This window comes from Kluyveromyces marxianus, chromosome 7 (genome assembly GCF_001417885.1).
Source record: "Kluyveromyces marxianus DMKU3-1042 DNA, complete genome, chromosome 7".
In the NCBI taxonomy this organism is placed as follows: Eukaryota; Fungi; Ascomycota; class Saccharomycetes; order Saccharomycetales; family Saccharomycetaceae; genus Kluyveromyces; species Kluyveromyces marxianus.
This window is the reverse complement of record NC_036031.1, coordinates 288,009-303,364: the sequence shown is the minus strand read 5'-3', so window position 1 is coordinate 303,364 and position 15,356 is coordinate 288,009. Positions and strand designations below refer to the sequence as shown.

General features: G+C 41.1%; 6 protein-coding genes across 6 annotated transcripts; 3 read left to right on the top strand and 3 right to left on the bottom strand.

The window, feature by feature from the left end:
- Positions 1-209: 209 nt before the first annotated feature.
- Positions 210-1,763, bottom strand: GLO3 (ADP-ribosylation factor GTPase-activating protein; the record flags this gene model as incomplete). Its single annotated transcript, XM_022821394.1, has 1 exon — positions 210-1,763. The coding sequence occupies one exon, from the start codon at positions 1,761-1,763 to the stop codon at positions 210-212; it is 1,554 nt and encodes a 517-aa protein (XP_022677760.1).
- An 805-nt stretch (positions 1,764-2,568) lies between these two features.
- MRX3 (Mrx3p) lies at positions 2,569-3,318 on the bottom strand (the record flags this gene model as incomplete). The annotated part of the gene is made up of 1 exon (XM_022821393.1): positions 2,569-3,318. The coding sequence occupies one exon, from the start codon at positions 3,316-3,318 to the stop codon at positions 2,569-2,571; it is 750 nt and encodes a 249-aa protein (XP_022677759.1).
- Positions 3,319-5,640: 2,322 nt separating this feature from the next.
- Positions 5,641-7,665, top strand: ywtG (sugar porter family MFS transporter; the record flags this gene model as incomplete). Its single annotated transcript, XM_022821392.1, has 1 exon — positions 5,641-7,665. The coding sequence occupies one exon, from the start codon at positions 5,641-5,643 to the stop codon at positions 7,663-7,665; it is 2,025 nt and encodes a 674-aa protein (XP_022677758.1).
- A 694-nt stretch (positions 7,666-8,359) lies between these two features.
- BRN1 (condensin subunit BRN1) lies at positions 8,360-10,696 on the top strand (the record flags this gene model as incomplete). Its single annotated transcript, XM_022821391.1, has 1 exon — positions 8,360-10,696. One exon carries the CDS (start codon positions 8,360-8,362, stop codon positions 10,694-10,696), a length of 2,337 nt encoding a protein of 778 aa, XP_022677757.1.
- Positions 10,697-11,174: 478 nt separating this feature from the next.
- Positions 11,175-13,316, top strand: YME1 (i-AAA protease YME1; the record flags this gene model as incomplete). The annotated part of the gene is made up of 1 exon (XM_022821390.1): positions 11,175-13,316. The coding sequence occupies one exon, from the start codon at positions 11,175-11,177 to the stop codon at positions 13,314-13,316; it is 2,142 nt and encodes a 713-aa protein (XP_022677756.1).
- A 475-nt stretch (positions 13,317-13,791) lies between these two features.
- CCL1 (TFIIH complex kinase subunit CCL1) lies at positions 13,792-15,006 on the bottom strand (the record flags this gene model as incomplete). Its single annotated transcript, XM_022821389.1, has 1 exon — positions 13,792-15,006. The coding sequence occupies one exon, from the start codon at positions 15,004-15,006 to the stop codon at positions 13,792-13,794; it is 1,215 nt and encodes a 404-aa protein (XP_022677755.1).
- Positions 15,007-15,356: the final 350 nt, after the last annotated feature.

The following is a 15,356-nucleotide window of genomic DNA, read 5'->3' as shown; positions in this document are numbered from 1 at the left end:
GAGAGAAAGAAAGAAAGAAAAAATAGGAACCTCTTTGAAATCAATTCTGTGTTTATCATTCCTGTTTCTATCTTTAATCCATGTTAATTTTATTTTTTCTTATTGGACGCCTAAACTTAATGTATTCACAATTAGGATGCTAGTGATACAGATTTTGATTACAATTTAAAAACTAAACCACTTCTAAAAAATTAAGTGCAAACAAAGTCTCAGTTTCTGATATAATCCCTTAGATAGTTGCCCAATTTTTGGGCACCTTGTTCCACTGCGTTCTTCAACAGGTCGAATTCATCATCAGCACCTGATGTGAATTCCATGAAGTTACGACCACCTAAAGAACCACTTCTGTTGGTTCTACCAGCATTCTGAGGGTTTATTGGTCTACCGAATTCATCGAATGACTCTTCCTGTTGATCTTCGCCAAAGTATGAAGCTGAAGAGATAGAAGTAGCATTGCTAAAGTTCTGTCTTAATTTTTCTTGTGCCTCTTTACTTGCTTCGTCATCGTAACTGCCACGACCAAACACCTGGTCTGATGAAATACCCTTTTGTTCTCCGAATTTTTGAGCTATTTTACCGGTATATTTGGGGCCAGAAGCCGCTCTTTTGCTTTCGTTAGCAGCATTGGCTTCCTTTACCGCATTGTTTGAGGTCATACCAAACCCAAGTTTTGCCAACTTTGGTTTGGAAGTTGAATCGCTTCCGATTAATCCGACATTAGAAGAGTTAATCTGGTCAAAAGTAATACCGTCGTTATACCTTGAAGACCATTCATCTTCTTCTTGATCGTCGACACCACCGGATATAGAAGATTTCGATGGTTTACTGCTGTAAGATCCCTGTCTAGAAGCGGTGTCCAAAGATTGAGTAGTAGCAGCATACTTGTTGCTTGTTAGGTTGGCGGTACCTAGGGAAGTGGATGCAAAGGTGGTTGCCAATTCTTCTTCTTCCTTGGCTTCCTTTTCGAATTGATCGAACAAGTCTGCATCAACCTTCTTGGCAGTAGCTGTTTTCTTTCCCTTTCTTGAAGATGAAAGAATAGAATGCTTCTTGTTTTGAGAAAGGCCTGATGATCCAGCCAGCGTTGATCTTCTCGTTGTTGTGATTCTGGAGCCATTTCCACTCTTGTTGCCATTTCCATTGCCAGAAAGAATAGATGACCCATTCTTATTGCCGGTAGCGGTTGGAGTCAAACTACGAGGTGAGCCAGTCAAAGAAAGGTTGCTATGATTGGCAGGCTTTTCCCAGTTAGAGAAAAAGTCATCGGCGCTGTTTCCCTTGGAGGAGCCCGAGTTAGCGTCTGTATTAGAGTCATCTTCTGTGCTGAACACCAACTCACCTGGGTGTTGTTCAGCATCCTTTGCAACCTTCTGGTTTAAGTGGGCTTGCCACTTCTTAGCCACTTGACTGGTATACTTGGCCATTCTATTACTGGACGAGCTTAGGTACTGCTTACCATTGTTCTTAAGGAAAAACTCCTTGGCCCTGTCATTACCACCTAGCTTGAATCTCCGCAAATTGTTCACTGTCCACTTATCCAAGTTGGCAGACTTAACAAAGGTGATGTGGGTACCCATGTTTCTGTGTTCACCAGAGCAGTGAATGCAGAGCAAAACACCGAATGGAACAGAGGTCCAGGTTGGGTTCTTGGCACCGCAATCAAAACATACTCTGTTCTCCGACTTACTCGCAAGTCTGGCAAATACCTTATCGACAAATTCCTTGTCACAGTAGATTTCGCCTGATTCGTCAATGCTAGCCATGTTTATAGTGATTGTTGATGTCGTTTTTGTTGGGTTTTTTTATAAGCCAAATGGATTCTCTTCCTTGATTTCAGTTCTAAGTTATATCTATGTTTTAACAGTACAAGCCACACAAGTCCTGTTTCCCGTTTTCTATAACTATTCTATTAGAAATATAAATCCAGATGTTTCACAGTATCTGAAAGCTTCTGGTGTGTCCAAAGTGAAGTAACGTCGAAGAGATCAATCAAACACTCTTTATTCTCTCACTATTATCTTGTATAAATCAAAATGCTAGCAGGGAAAAGCAAAGAACAATCCTTTTTTTTTTTGTTATTTCAGGTATGCACGTTTCCTGGAAGCTCTGAAATATGAATAGTATTGGGAACTGGTCTTTTCACGCGCCTTTTAGGTCTTGATCTCTCCCTATGATCCTTAGCACAGTGGTAAAATGAAGCCAAAACTTTTTTATTTGTATATGTTAATTGATGCAAAAACCGCTTTTCTGTCCTTTTGGGAATATTAGGTAAAACAAAGAAAAATCTAAAAAAAAAAAAAAAAAAAAAAAAGACATAGAGAGTAGACTTATATGATTACCCGGATTATATATTTCCCTTCTCCCCATTACATAAGGATGATCTGCGCTTGGATATGCGAGCGATGTTGTAAGGTGGAGGTAGCCAGCAAATCAAAGACAGTTACCGGACTTTGGTTTGAGGAGAGGAAATGGCAAGGGAAATGGCGATACATGTATAGAGTACACAAAATATAGTATTAAGATGAATATAGATTGCAATTGGACATGATGTCCCGAAGAAAAAAAGCATCAGAATATGTTAATCCACGAGACGTACTTGAACCACTTTGGTTCGACCAAGATGCACGTAGCTGTCGCATAAATAGTTGGCTGTGGGTTGTACGCCCACTTTGGAACGCTTTTAGCGATCCAGTATTTCATAGAACCCAGGGTCGTGGTAGAATCGATCGGAGGAGATTCTAGGGTGCCCTTAATGATACATTTCCGGCCTTTGTTCTCCACGACTTGTGCGTTGAGAACAATGGTCGAGTCGACGGGCACGTCTTTCACGAACGATATGTCCAATGCTGCGGTGACGCCTCTCTTGCTAGGGAGGGTGGGGAAGCCGCAGTAGCACAATGCTTCATCCAACAATAGGGCGAGCACGCCCTTGTGCACTGCACCCTTTTCGTTGCTGAGGTTTTGACCCAAGTGGTAAATGACGTGGATCTTGTGGTTCTCGTCGTCTGAGAAGACTACTGGGTCAATTTCTAGCTTCGAGGGCCCGTAGAGCAATCCCTGGCCTACATGGTAATCTCTGTGGGGTGGAGGTACTTTTTCCGATTGTCTGTGCATGACGTACGCGGACGATTCTTTTAGTTTGCGTACCCATTCTGTCTGGCGAAGCTTGTCGAGGATGTCTGTTCTTTGGTCGTGTAGTGGTCTGTGCAAGGTTTGGAGCGATGCCTCGTCGAGATGCCAAGGCTTGACGAAGTATCCGAACCCTAATGCGAACCCAGTAACGGGTAACAAAACCAGTCTTGTGAACTTTCCACTCATATCTGGGGTTCACTAGTGTGCTAGCTTGTTTGATTGACTGACTGATTGATTGATTTGTCTCCTGTAAGTGGGATCTGAGGTCACCAGCAGTTAGTTACCTTGCTTTGCTAGGACTTGTTACATATATCTGGGGGAGAGAGAAACGCTTGAAGGGTCCGTAGTGTGTGGGAGTATAGATGGAGCAGGTAGAGTAAAGGGAAGGAAGGAATTCTAAAAAAAAAAAAAAAAAACAAAAAAAAAAATACATATACATGACAAACACTGGCCAAGGTGGGCCGGGCGGTTGGTGTCACGTGGCTGCGCTTTGTGTCACGTGGATGACTCCAACATCCACCCGTGCATCTCCCGGGAGTCACGGGAGTCACCCCGCGCCAAAAAAAAACAACAGAACAAGAAAAAAAAAAAAAAAAAAAAGGACGTCAGCCGGCGTGTGCGCCGTCACACGCACACGCACACGCAAACACGGTAAAAGCCTTCCTCCGGGATGCTATCCCCTGCACACATATAACATCTATCCATTATTCCCTTTTACGACGCTTTGCCATGGGCCATGGCCATGGCCCACGGCATGACGTAATCGTGTTTACGGGGTTGCAGATCCACCGCAAGGCAGAAGTTCGAGACCCCTAGACCAACCGCATTGATGGCTTTTAGGTTTACGTAACGTAATCGATTCGATTCCCGACCCCTGAAGGGCCTGAAGGGCCTGAAGGGGTCTCGTAGGGCTTTCGCACATCTCACTCTATTGCTACCGTCTCTGTTTCCCTTATCCTCGTGATACCGACCTGGCATCCACCTGATCCCACCTTGTATCTCTTGGTATCTGTTCTGGGATTGTCTAAAGGAACAATATGGAAAAACATCGATACATGAAAGCAGACGTTCCAAGGAAAGAAAATTCCCAAAGAAAGGAAAATTCCAAGCAAGTAAAGTATGCGGCCTCTTCTACGCCCAGACTAATCGTAGCTTATAGCTTGTCGTACCTTCTGTCATCCAGTCATCCACCGCCCGCCCAGCCGCTGGTTGTTCCGGATTCCAGCCATTTACCCTTGGATAAACTAGTTAGTACCACTCTCCACTCTTGCTTTCGTCCAGAGATTCGGTGATACCAATAAGACCCAGAACGCGACGTCCCCGAACGCGCGCTTACCTCTGACAAAAAACGAACGCATCCGCTGCCCCGTTGCTCCAGCAGCATGAATGCCAGACAAAACCAAACCCAAAACCCAAATACCAGAAACCATAACTATAACTATAACCATAACTATAAAAAATAAAAAAAAAAAAAGAATTAAAAAAAAAAAAAGAATTAAAAAAAAAAAAAGTTCCCAAATGGATAAGTACTACCTACATACTGTAATAGTGCCGTAGGCCGTATTCTCTTCAATGTGTGCGTGCGCGTTGTTCTGGGCATTCGTCATAGCAAGCCAGAAAATAAAATAGTACAACTAATAAGCTCTAAAAATCTGCTGCAGCTACGCGCGCGCCAGTATCGCCTCAACGGTGTCTGCCCTGTGCGTATTGGTACTGTATTGTGTTTGGTGTATGGGTTTTGCCAATAAAGTCTGCCCCCTCTCCCCCTGCCCAATCTTCTCTTCCGTCTTGCGCAATTGTATTGCTGTTGGCAGCGAGCGCGTCTATTTCTGGGCGAGTTTCCAAAATTGGGCACAATAAACGCGGGGTGCTCTATCGTATGACCGCAGAAAGTTTCTACAAGCAATGGCAGGGGCAGAGACAGAAGATGAGGCAGAAGAAGAGCCAAAGAGGGTTAATAACTGTCTCGATGATTGAGCTGGTAATACCAGTACTAGTACTAGTTCTACTAGTACTACAAGTATTGTCACTAGTAATGAACGCATTGGAGTTTGAAAACTTCCTTTCTTCCTTGACTGTTTCGCTGGAAAGTTCGAACTAAAAGCGAAAGCGAGAAAGGGAGCGCGCGAGTTTGTTGTACTACTACGTATGCTAGCGCCGAGATGGTATAGCGTCATAGTCATAGTCATATCCAAGTCCAAGTCCAGTTTTTATTCTTGTTCCTTTTCCGGTCCCGGTTTCCCAAAACTATATATATAAGCGTATTGAATCCATCTTGGCCTGGCTTGGCATTGTTAGGAATAGACTTCTCTTCCACTCTATACTCGAATAATATTCTATCAATTAATCAATAACTCAATAACTCAATCAACAACCAACCCTGGGAAACCTACCTGACAAAAATTTGGTGAACCGGAGTATTTTTGAAACTTGGAAAATAGTATACGAGTCACGTGAATTGAATTTGAGATAAAAGAGAGTAACCATCATCATTATTATAATCATATCATGCTTGAAGTGAAGCCAGACAAGAGCAGCAACTCTGAGTCCGACACTAATTCGTCGACGAGGAAAAGTGGCGACGTTTTAGTCAAGGATGAGACCAGCGTGCACCACAAGGACTTTACGAGTCCAACAGGCGGTGTTTTCGTGCCCTTGAACGATGACGATACGTCATCGCTATCTTCTGCAGCAGCAGGAGAAGACCCTGAGAAGAGAGATCCCACGAAATTGGATCAGGACAACGTCTTGTCCGAGTACTCGGAGGAGCAGGTCATGAACATGGGCCGTGCATTTGCAGCCAAGTACAACTTGCCCAACGATGACGACATTTTCGGGCGTGCAGCGGCCTTGGCAAGAAGACCAACCGAGTACGACAGGATGGACCATTTGAAAGAGGATGAGCGTATCGCATGCTACGACGAGATCCATCACCCTTTCAGAATGCCCAGAAAATTGTTAAATGTTATCGCTGCTAGTGCCATGGGTGCTGCCGTGCAAGGTATGGACGAAACGGTCATTAACGGTGCCAACCTTTTCTACCCAAAGGAGTTGGGGCTAGGTGCCAAGACTAAGAGAAACGACTGGCTACAGGGTCTAGTCAACGGTGCCCCCTATCTATGCTGTGCTGGTGTGTCTTGCTGGACCACCGACTTTTTGAACAACAGGTTTGGGCGTAAAAAAGTCATCTTCATCACATGCTGTATATCTGCGATCACTTGCTTCCTACAGGCATTTGGGCCTGCTGGTACTAGAGGCTGGCATTATTTGTTCGCAATGAGATTTTTGTTGGGTTTCGGTATTGGTCCAAAGAGTGCTACCGTCTCGGTGTACTTGGCTGAGTGTTCCACCAAACAGTTGCGTGGTATAGTGTGCATGAACTGGCAAACCTTTACCGCGTTTGGTATCATGTGGGGTTATGTTTTCTCGTTGATCTTTTACAAAGTTGGAAGAGCAGGCATCGCAGGAGGTTTAAACTGGCGTTTAATGTTGGCCAGTGCCATGATCCCAGCCATCTTGGTCTTGTTCCAGATCCCATTCTGCCCTGAGTCCCCCCGTTGGTTGATGGGTAAAGGCCGTTACCAAGAAGCTTACGAGTCCACCCTCACAATCAGAAACCACAAGATTTTGGCTTGTCGTGATCTTTTCTACCAACACGTTTTGTTAATGGAAGAAAACTCTTTGCAAATGTCTTACCGCGATAGATTTAAGGAAGTGTTCACCGTTAGAAGAAACAGAAACGCCCTTGTCACTGCATTCATTTGTGCATTCATGCAACAATTCTGTGCCATTAACGTCATTGCCTACTACTCTTCTGCGATTTTCTTACAATCTGGTTTCAGCGAAGTGTCTTCCTTGTGTGCCTCTTTGGGTTTCGGTTTAATTAACTTCTTCTTCGCTATACCTGCATTTTTCATGATTGATAGATTTGGTAGAAGATTCCTTCTATTACATACCTTCCCGTGGTTAGCAGTTTTCCTATTAATTGCAGGTTTCTCGTTCTGGATCGATGATAGAGATAAGAGAATAGGAGTCGTCTCTATGGGTATCTACGTTTTCTCCGCTATTTATTCTTTCGGTTGTGGTGTTGTTCCATTCGTTATCGCCGGTGAAGTGTTCCCATTATACGTGCGTGCCATCGGTGCATCCCTTTTCACAATTGTATTATGGGGTTTCAACTTTATCCTCTCCCTAACTTGGCCAAGCATGTTGCGTGCTTTCAAGCCACAGGGTTCTTTCGGATTCTATGCAGCTTGGAACGTCATTGGATGGTTCTTGGTCTACTTCTTCATGCCAGAAACTAAACAATTGACCTTAGAAGAATTGGATGAAGTCTTCGATGTCCCCTTGATGACGAGAGCCAGACACCAACTCTTGAACTTATGGCCTAACTTCCAAATTCATTTCTTGAGAAGAAAGGGTGTTAAGCTACAGCCACCATTGGACAGACATCACAGAATGGCTATCAAAGCTGCTGAATGGAATGAAAAGGCCGAGGTAGAAGAAATTGAAATAAGGAAAGATGAAGAATGAATGCCCTCCTCTTATCTATCATCTTAATCCATGTTTTCTCCTACTATTATTAAATTTAAATCTCTCACTCTAGAGTAAAGCTAATCGAACGCAGCAACAATTCCCGCTGGTATTTTTCGAGACCTTCGCTTATATCTTAGCAGTTCATTCAAAAGTAATTTGATCCCATTCAAAACATAGTTGAACACACCACAGACTATTTACACTTCCTCTCATTCAAGTGTAAAAGTAACGCTTTTTTTGTTCCTTAATCCTCATCATCTAATTGCAAGTGCTACTGTTCATCTTGTTTGAAACTTTATGTACCCCTTTAGTGCTCCTCGATTATAATGTAACTAATTCACAATTTACGTAATACACTTAAAATAACACTTTAGAGTCGTTTTAATTAATACAGACTATTCCATTGACGATTGTCTACTAGTTTCCTCCTCAAATACTAGACAGAAAAGATGTGTATGTATACCAATAGTCATTATTCACGATTTGATGTTTATACTTTTCGTGATGTTTGTAAACAGTATATGATTTCAGGGCAAACTAGACGACAATATACAATTTTAGAAAAAATGTTATACACTATAATAGAGAAAGAACGTGATTTGGTTATAAATTGCATTTGTGTGTTTCTAACTTGACTTGCAGTGAATATATACAACCTGGCGTTAAGTTAGGTTAAAGGCCTAAGTGCATCATGAGTACCCAACTTCAATATGATGATGATGACAATGGTCTCTTCACCAATAAGTCCACGATGATGGCCAATTTTGAAGAGTGGATCAAGATGGCAACAGACAATAAAATCAATTCAAGAAATAGTTGGAATTTTGCATTAATTGACTATTTCCATGATTTGAATGTGTTGAAGGATGAGGAAGATAATATTAATTTCCAAAAAGCTTCGGCTACGTTGGACGGTTGTGTCAAGATCTATTCCCATAGAGTTGATTCTGTAGCTACTGAGACGGGTAAGCTATTGAGTGGGTTAGCTGAACGTAAGAAAAAGCAAACTAATGCTGATGGTAGTGGTAAAGATGCTGATGGAAACGAGAAAGGAACTGATTCCGATCATGAAGACAGTTTGGAAATCGATCCTTTAACTGGGATGCCTGTAGCAAGAGAAGATCCAGAGGCGCTAGCTAAAAAAAAGCGAACATATAACAGAGTGCTTGAAACTACGTTGGTTGACTTTGAAAGTATAAGAGTTAAAGATTTAGCCCAGAATCTAAGCATTGATCCTTTATTCAAAAAAGCACTTGCCGACTTCGATGAAGGTGGTGCTAAAAGTTTACTAATAAACACGCTTCATGTTGATAATGATTTAAGAGTCGTTTTTGATGCAACAACAACTGAGCATGAACTAGAGCATCAAACGAATACTTCGGAATCCATATCATCGGGTGAAAATAGTGTTAGGAAAAATGGCAATGAAGAAGAAGTACTTACTGAAGCGGCTGAGCCTAGGCAGCAGGAGGAAGATGGAGAAGAAGATAATGAAGATGATGATGATGATAATGATGAAGTGGACCATGATATCAGCATGATTTCAACTCCTGACACATCCGTAACATTAATAGAAGATGATATTCTAGATCTTGGTGTTAAGTTTTTAGACTTCAACACCATTGAAATGTCAACGATATGTCCATCTATGGACCAACTTCAGAGTGCAGTAGCTGATATTGGGAAGGCTAAATCTTTTGTGGAAGGTGTGAACGAACAGTCGAACAACTTTTTAAGCGAAAAAGATTTACAAACGTTACCAGAAGTTGATGATGGTATAGAATCCAACTACGATTTACCACCGGACGATGATGCGGACATCATAGACGGTGCAGGTTCGATAAACTACGATATACAACAAAGTTTTCATGGTTCAGAACATCAAGGTGGAGCAAGCAATTACCAAAATATATCTCAGGTAGAAGAAAAATCATTCTTAGATTCGAGCCTCATCAATCAAGAGTTACTGTCATACTTTGACGTTGCAATTGGTCAAAATTGGAGAGGAAGAGAGCATTGGAAAGTCCGAAAAATCAGGGAAAACTTTAAGAAAGACTCTAGTGGAAAGCAAGTACCTGAATCCACTAATTCAGCAGACTCGAACGAAACAACCACGGAAAAGAAGGTTCCAAAGAAACAATTTGAAATTAACTTCTTTGATATTGATGAGGACATAGAAGAAGAGATATTTGCCAGTAAAAAGGGCTTTCTTGAAATACCGGTTAAGCAAAGAACAAACCAAACTCACTTTTTGCTACCTGATGACTATAAATTTACCACAGAAAAGATTACAAAGCTATTCATAAAACCAGACCAAAAGATGAGCTTTTTCTCGCATAGAAAGAACGGCAGAAATAAGCTACAAGGGTCGCTTAGGTACAATGATACAGACATCAAAGAAGGAAGCAACCTGCCGGAAATTGCAGATGAGCACTTTTGGGCGGAAAACTACGAGATTCATGAAAAGGAGGAGAATGACGTGCAAGAATATGACAACGAAAACGCGGAGAATGTCAACAATTTATCTCTCGAAGAGGATAACGGGATTGACTTCAACCAAGCTTTCGAAGACGAAGATTTAGATATGGATACCAAGGAAGACATTTTAGGCACCCAAGGAATACTATCTAACAACAACAAAGTTACGTATTCCAGGACTGCAAAGAAAGTCGATGTGAGAAAACTTAAGAACAATGTATGGAAATCAATATCTAATCGTTTGCATGTTATGAAATCAGAAGAGCAGGAGGAACAGGAACATCGTGCAGAATTCCAAGAGGAAGAAGAACAGCAACAGCAAGAAAAGGTTACACGGGAGGTGTATGACTTGAAATTCACAGATATTGCACAGGATATAGGTAAAATGTACTCCTCGAGTGCCAAGGCAGACCTATCTACCAGTTTCTGTTTTATTTGTTTGCTTCACCTTGCAAACGAGTACGGATTTAGTATCTCTGACTTTGATGACTACCAAGACTTGAAAATCGAATTCCCTGAAAAAGTCGTTAATGCAATCCTCAGTAAGTAGTGATATCATTACGATTAAGTATAGCATAAATAGTTCGAATACTAATCACGAACAAATAAATACAGAGATGTTGCGGCTTGTCTAGTAGTAGTAGTAGATTACGTATACTAAAAACCACGTGATTGCTCGTATATTTATGCATACGTATTTGTAACAAATAAGGTAACCCGGACAAAATGACATCCGTGAATTTCTAGATTATTTGATGGCGCTGAATATGAGCAAGTTTGCCTTGACCTAACACACTACATTACATTACTCATGAGTGATTTGAGTGTTTGTTAACTTAAGTAATAGAGCAGTCAGAGAGTAGTAGTCATCGGACGACTGACCTTACTTTTAATAGGACGAAAATTTTCGGATGGCGCTTCCTGTGTTAGTTGGAGTGTCTGCACTAAGTGCGAGAAGTGTTTCTCGAGCAATTATATGCCACGCCCCTCTTTTTGTAGGAGCTACCATAAGAGGAGTACGTGTTGGCATGGGTATAAATCGCCAGCTTGGTCAACAGAGACATGCTGGTTTGCAATATAAAAGGTTTTACTCCGATAAAAAAGACGGGAGTGACAACGGTCCAGTAAAACCTGAAGATGAGGCCAAAGAATCGGGTGAAGAATCATCTGTTGGGCCTGTGTCTCATGCTGTTTTAGCATCAAAAGAACAGCAAGCTAATAAGGATTTGTCGAATCCTAAGGCTCAAGCTGAGTTTTATACTCTTTTGTTAAGATCAAACTATCCTCAATATGTGGTTTCCAGATTCGAGACTCCTGGTATTGCATCTTCTCCGGAATGTATGAGTCTGTACATGGAAGCCTTACAAAGAATCGGTAAACATGCCGAAGCGGAATCTGTGAGACAGACTTTATTGGCAACTGCGCCACCAGGCACAGTTAGCCAATCTCTAGGTTCTGGTACTGGTTCTCCAGTTGCCGGTGCGCCTGGTATTGCTGGCGCACCTGGCATGGCAGCACCTGCCTATCCTGGTGCTAACAACTTTTACAATCCATTTATGGGTTCTAAGAAGGAACCTTTGCATGTGGTGGTTACTGAATCAACCTTTTCTATCGTCTCTAGATGGTTGAAATGGCTGATTGTTTTTGGTGCTGTCACTTACGGTTTAACCGAAGGCTTTAAATACATTACGGAACACTCTACCCTTTTCAAGAACAACGAAGTAGCAGATAAATCTGTTGATGTGGCAAAAACAAACGTCAGGTTTGATGACGTTCGTGGTTGTGATGAAGCTCGGGCAGAGTTAGAGGAAATTGTAGACTTTTTGAAAGATCCTACTAAGTACGAATCTCTAGGTGGTAAATTACCTAAGGGTGTGCTTTTGACGGGTCCTCCAGGTACCGGTAAAACTTTGTTAGCAAGAGCAACTGCAGGTGAGGCTGGTGTAGACTTTTTTTTCATGTCCGGTTCTGAATTCGATGAGGTTTATGTTGGTGTCGGTGCAAAGCGTATCAGGGAATTATTTGCGCAAGCTCGTGCTAGGGCTCCAGCAATTATTTTCATCGATGAATTGGACGCCATTGGAGGCAAACGTAACCCTAAGGACCAAGCTTATGCAAAACAGACTTTGAATCAATTGTTAGTTGAATTAGACGGTTTCTCTCAAACAAGTGGTATTATTATTATCGGAGCTACTAACTTCCCAGAATCCTTGGACAAAGCCTTGACTAGACCTGGTAGATTTGATAAGGTCGTTAACGTTGACTTACCAGATGTTCGTGGACGTGCCGATATTTTGAAACATCACATGAAGAAAGTCACAGTTGCACCTGATGTTGATCCAACCATTATTGCTAGAGGTACTCCTGGCTTGTCAGGTGCTGAATTGATGAATTTGGTGAATCAGGCTGCTGTTTATGCCTGCCAGAAGAATGCAATTGCTGTTGACATGAACCATTTCGAGTGGGCAAAGGATAAGATCTTAATGGGTGCTGAAAGGAAAACTATGGTTCTTACAGAAGCCACTAAAAGAGCTACGGCTTATCATGAAGCAGGACATGCTTTGATGGCTCTGTACACCCCTGGTGCAACACCATTGTATAAAGCTACCATTTTGCCAAGAGGCAGAGCTTTAGGTATTACCTTCCAATTGCCTGAGATGGACAAGGTGGATATTACTAAAAAGGAATGTCTTGCTAGATTGGACGTCTGTATGGGAGGTAAGATTGCTGAAGAACTGATTTACGGTAAGGAAAATACTACTAGCGGCTGTGGTTCAGACTTGCAAAATGCAACAAATACTGCTAGAGCTATGATCACTCAATATGGTATGAGTGAGCAGGTTGGGCCTGTTAATCTAGCTGATAAATGGGAATCTTGGTCTGGTAAAATTCGGGATATTGCGGACAATGAAGTCTTAGAATTACTCAAGGCTTCAGAGCAAAGGACAAGAGCATTATTGGCAGAAAAAGAGCCTGAATTGCATAGATTAGCTCAAGGGCTAATGGAATATGAGACTTTGGACAGTACTGAAATACAAAAAGTATGTAAGGGTGAGGTTATCAACAAACTGAAGATGGCCACTAACACAGTGATTGAAGGACCAGACAGTGATGATCGTAAGGAGATAGGTGGTGATAAATCTAAGATCCCTGTACTGATTAAAGCATGATGTATCATAATAGCAGGTCATGATTCGGTATTCCCTTTTTTTGTGAGCGCAAGTTTTGCTTCAGTATTCATCTATGTGCCCCTTTGCTACAATTTCTTTTATAGTTGACTGAATCCTAGTCTATTATAAATGTCGCATTTTACTCTCATACCCCCAGCAAACAGAAGGCTAGGATTAGGAACAATATTGAATTACAAGACATAGCATTCCGAAAGAGAAATAAAAGATAAATCATTGAATTTTCTTGTAAATACATAACCTTGATCAGTCTACTTGAAAAAAGTGGCAGTCCTCTTTTCCTTGGAACTTTTAAGCTACAAACGAAGGTGTTGGTTTTCTTTTTGTAAATATATGTATGTATTCATTTTAGTGAATGAACAATATTTAATTAGTTTGATATATACTCTTTTTCGAACTCTTTTTACACATTTACCTGCATAGAGTAAAGGGAGTCGGAAAGAGGGAAAATTGACAATTATTCAACTTTTAGTTTTTTGGATTCTGGTTCATTTGGTGTACTAGAATTCTCACGTTGTTGCTTCTGTCTCCTCAGTCTTTCAACAATGAGCATAGGATTTTGGCAATAGTGTAGTCTAGCATCTATTTTGGTTGCTTCCTCTTTGGATAGATTCTCGGTTTTGAGAATCATCTCTTGACATTCTCGTATCAAGGCCAACAATTTGTCAAGATCTAAATTGCTACCACCAACAGTCTTTGGTTTCGGTTTCTCTTCTTTTATCTCAATAGGCTCATCCTTGGATTGCCCTTCTTCCGTCTTTTTGGTTTCCTCCTTTTTGGATTCTTCCTCCGTTTTTGCCTTATCTTCTTCCTCTATTTTAGCTTTTTCCACGCTTTCAGCTTGTTCCTGTGGAGTTGGTCCAAACTTCACCTCAAGGTATTTTAGTGTGAGCGCTTCATCTTCGATTAACAAACATGCAAGTGTTATTTGAGGCGGTGTGAAATGGTAAACAGCATCCGAGATCAATGTATCCGTTATTCTACGTTTACAGTTAGTGTATATTTGTCCCATGTAATTCAAATCAACTTTCCCACGTAAAACGTATTGAATATCCAAGAAAAACCCATGTAATGGTCTGTAGGGATGGTGGTTCAGTAGTGTGAAGTGGAGAGATTCTAAAAGCTTGAACTCGTACTTGAGAATAGCCGATGGTTGTGATTTCGTTTTCTTAGCAAATGGTTCAATTCCAATAAAGTAGTTCTCCGATTTGCATGCAAGAAAGATGCTGGTTAGAAGAATATGTTTTGGATGAATGTTCATGGCTGAATTTACTAGGAAGAACCTTCTAAAGAAAGAAATTGCAGTTGCACAGACTTCTGTTGGTAAATTTAGAGACTGGCAAAAGGACTGTACTTTCTTAGCAAAAAAGTTTACAAAGTTCTTCTCTTCCTCCATTGTTACCGGTACCGCTTTTTCTTTGATGGCATCTAATTCTTCTTGTGTTAACTCACTGTGATTTAACACTAGATCCTTCTGTTTTTTCTGTACTAAATCCACAGCAGCTTGGTTCACTTCGCGTCTCTTCTGTTCAAGTTGCTCTTTGGTGAACGACCATAATCGGTATTGAGTGGAATGTCTGTATAAGTCATCATCTGTAATTCTATGGGCCCTTGTTGTTTCACTTGAGTCTGCGCTATTATTAGCTTCTGTGGCAGATCCTGCGCTCGACATAATAGGTGAACTTTATATGTACGCGTTCTTAGGCTTGTTAATGGGTGGAAAGTACCATTGAGCACTTATTTCTTCATGATTAACATGTCATCAACCTGCGTTTGACATTTAATTTCCATGTACTTTTTAAATTTATACTGAGATTTTCTTAAGACAAAAAATCTACAAAAAATTATTTAGTTTTAATATACTTAGAAAAGAGATTGTTTAATACTCATCCAAATTCGTTAAAGTCATATGCTTTTTCCAGCTTTCACATGATGGTCTTCATTCCTAATCTTTGTTGCATGATAATATAAGAATATATGTTTTTTAAGTTCTTTTTAGAGAATTCAATTCAGAAAAAAGTG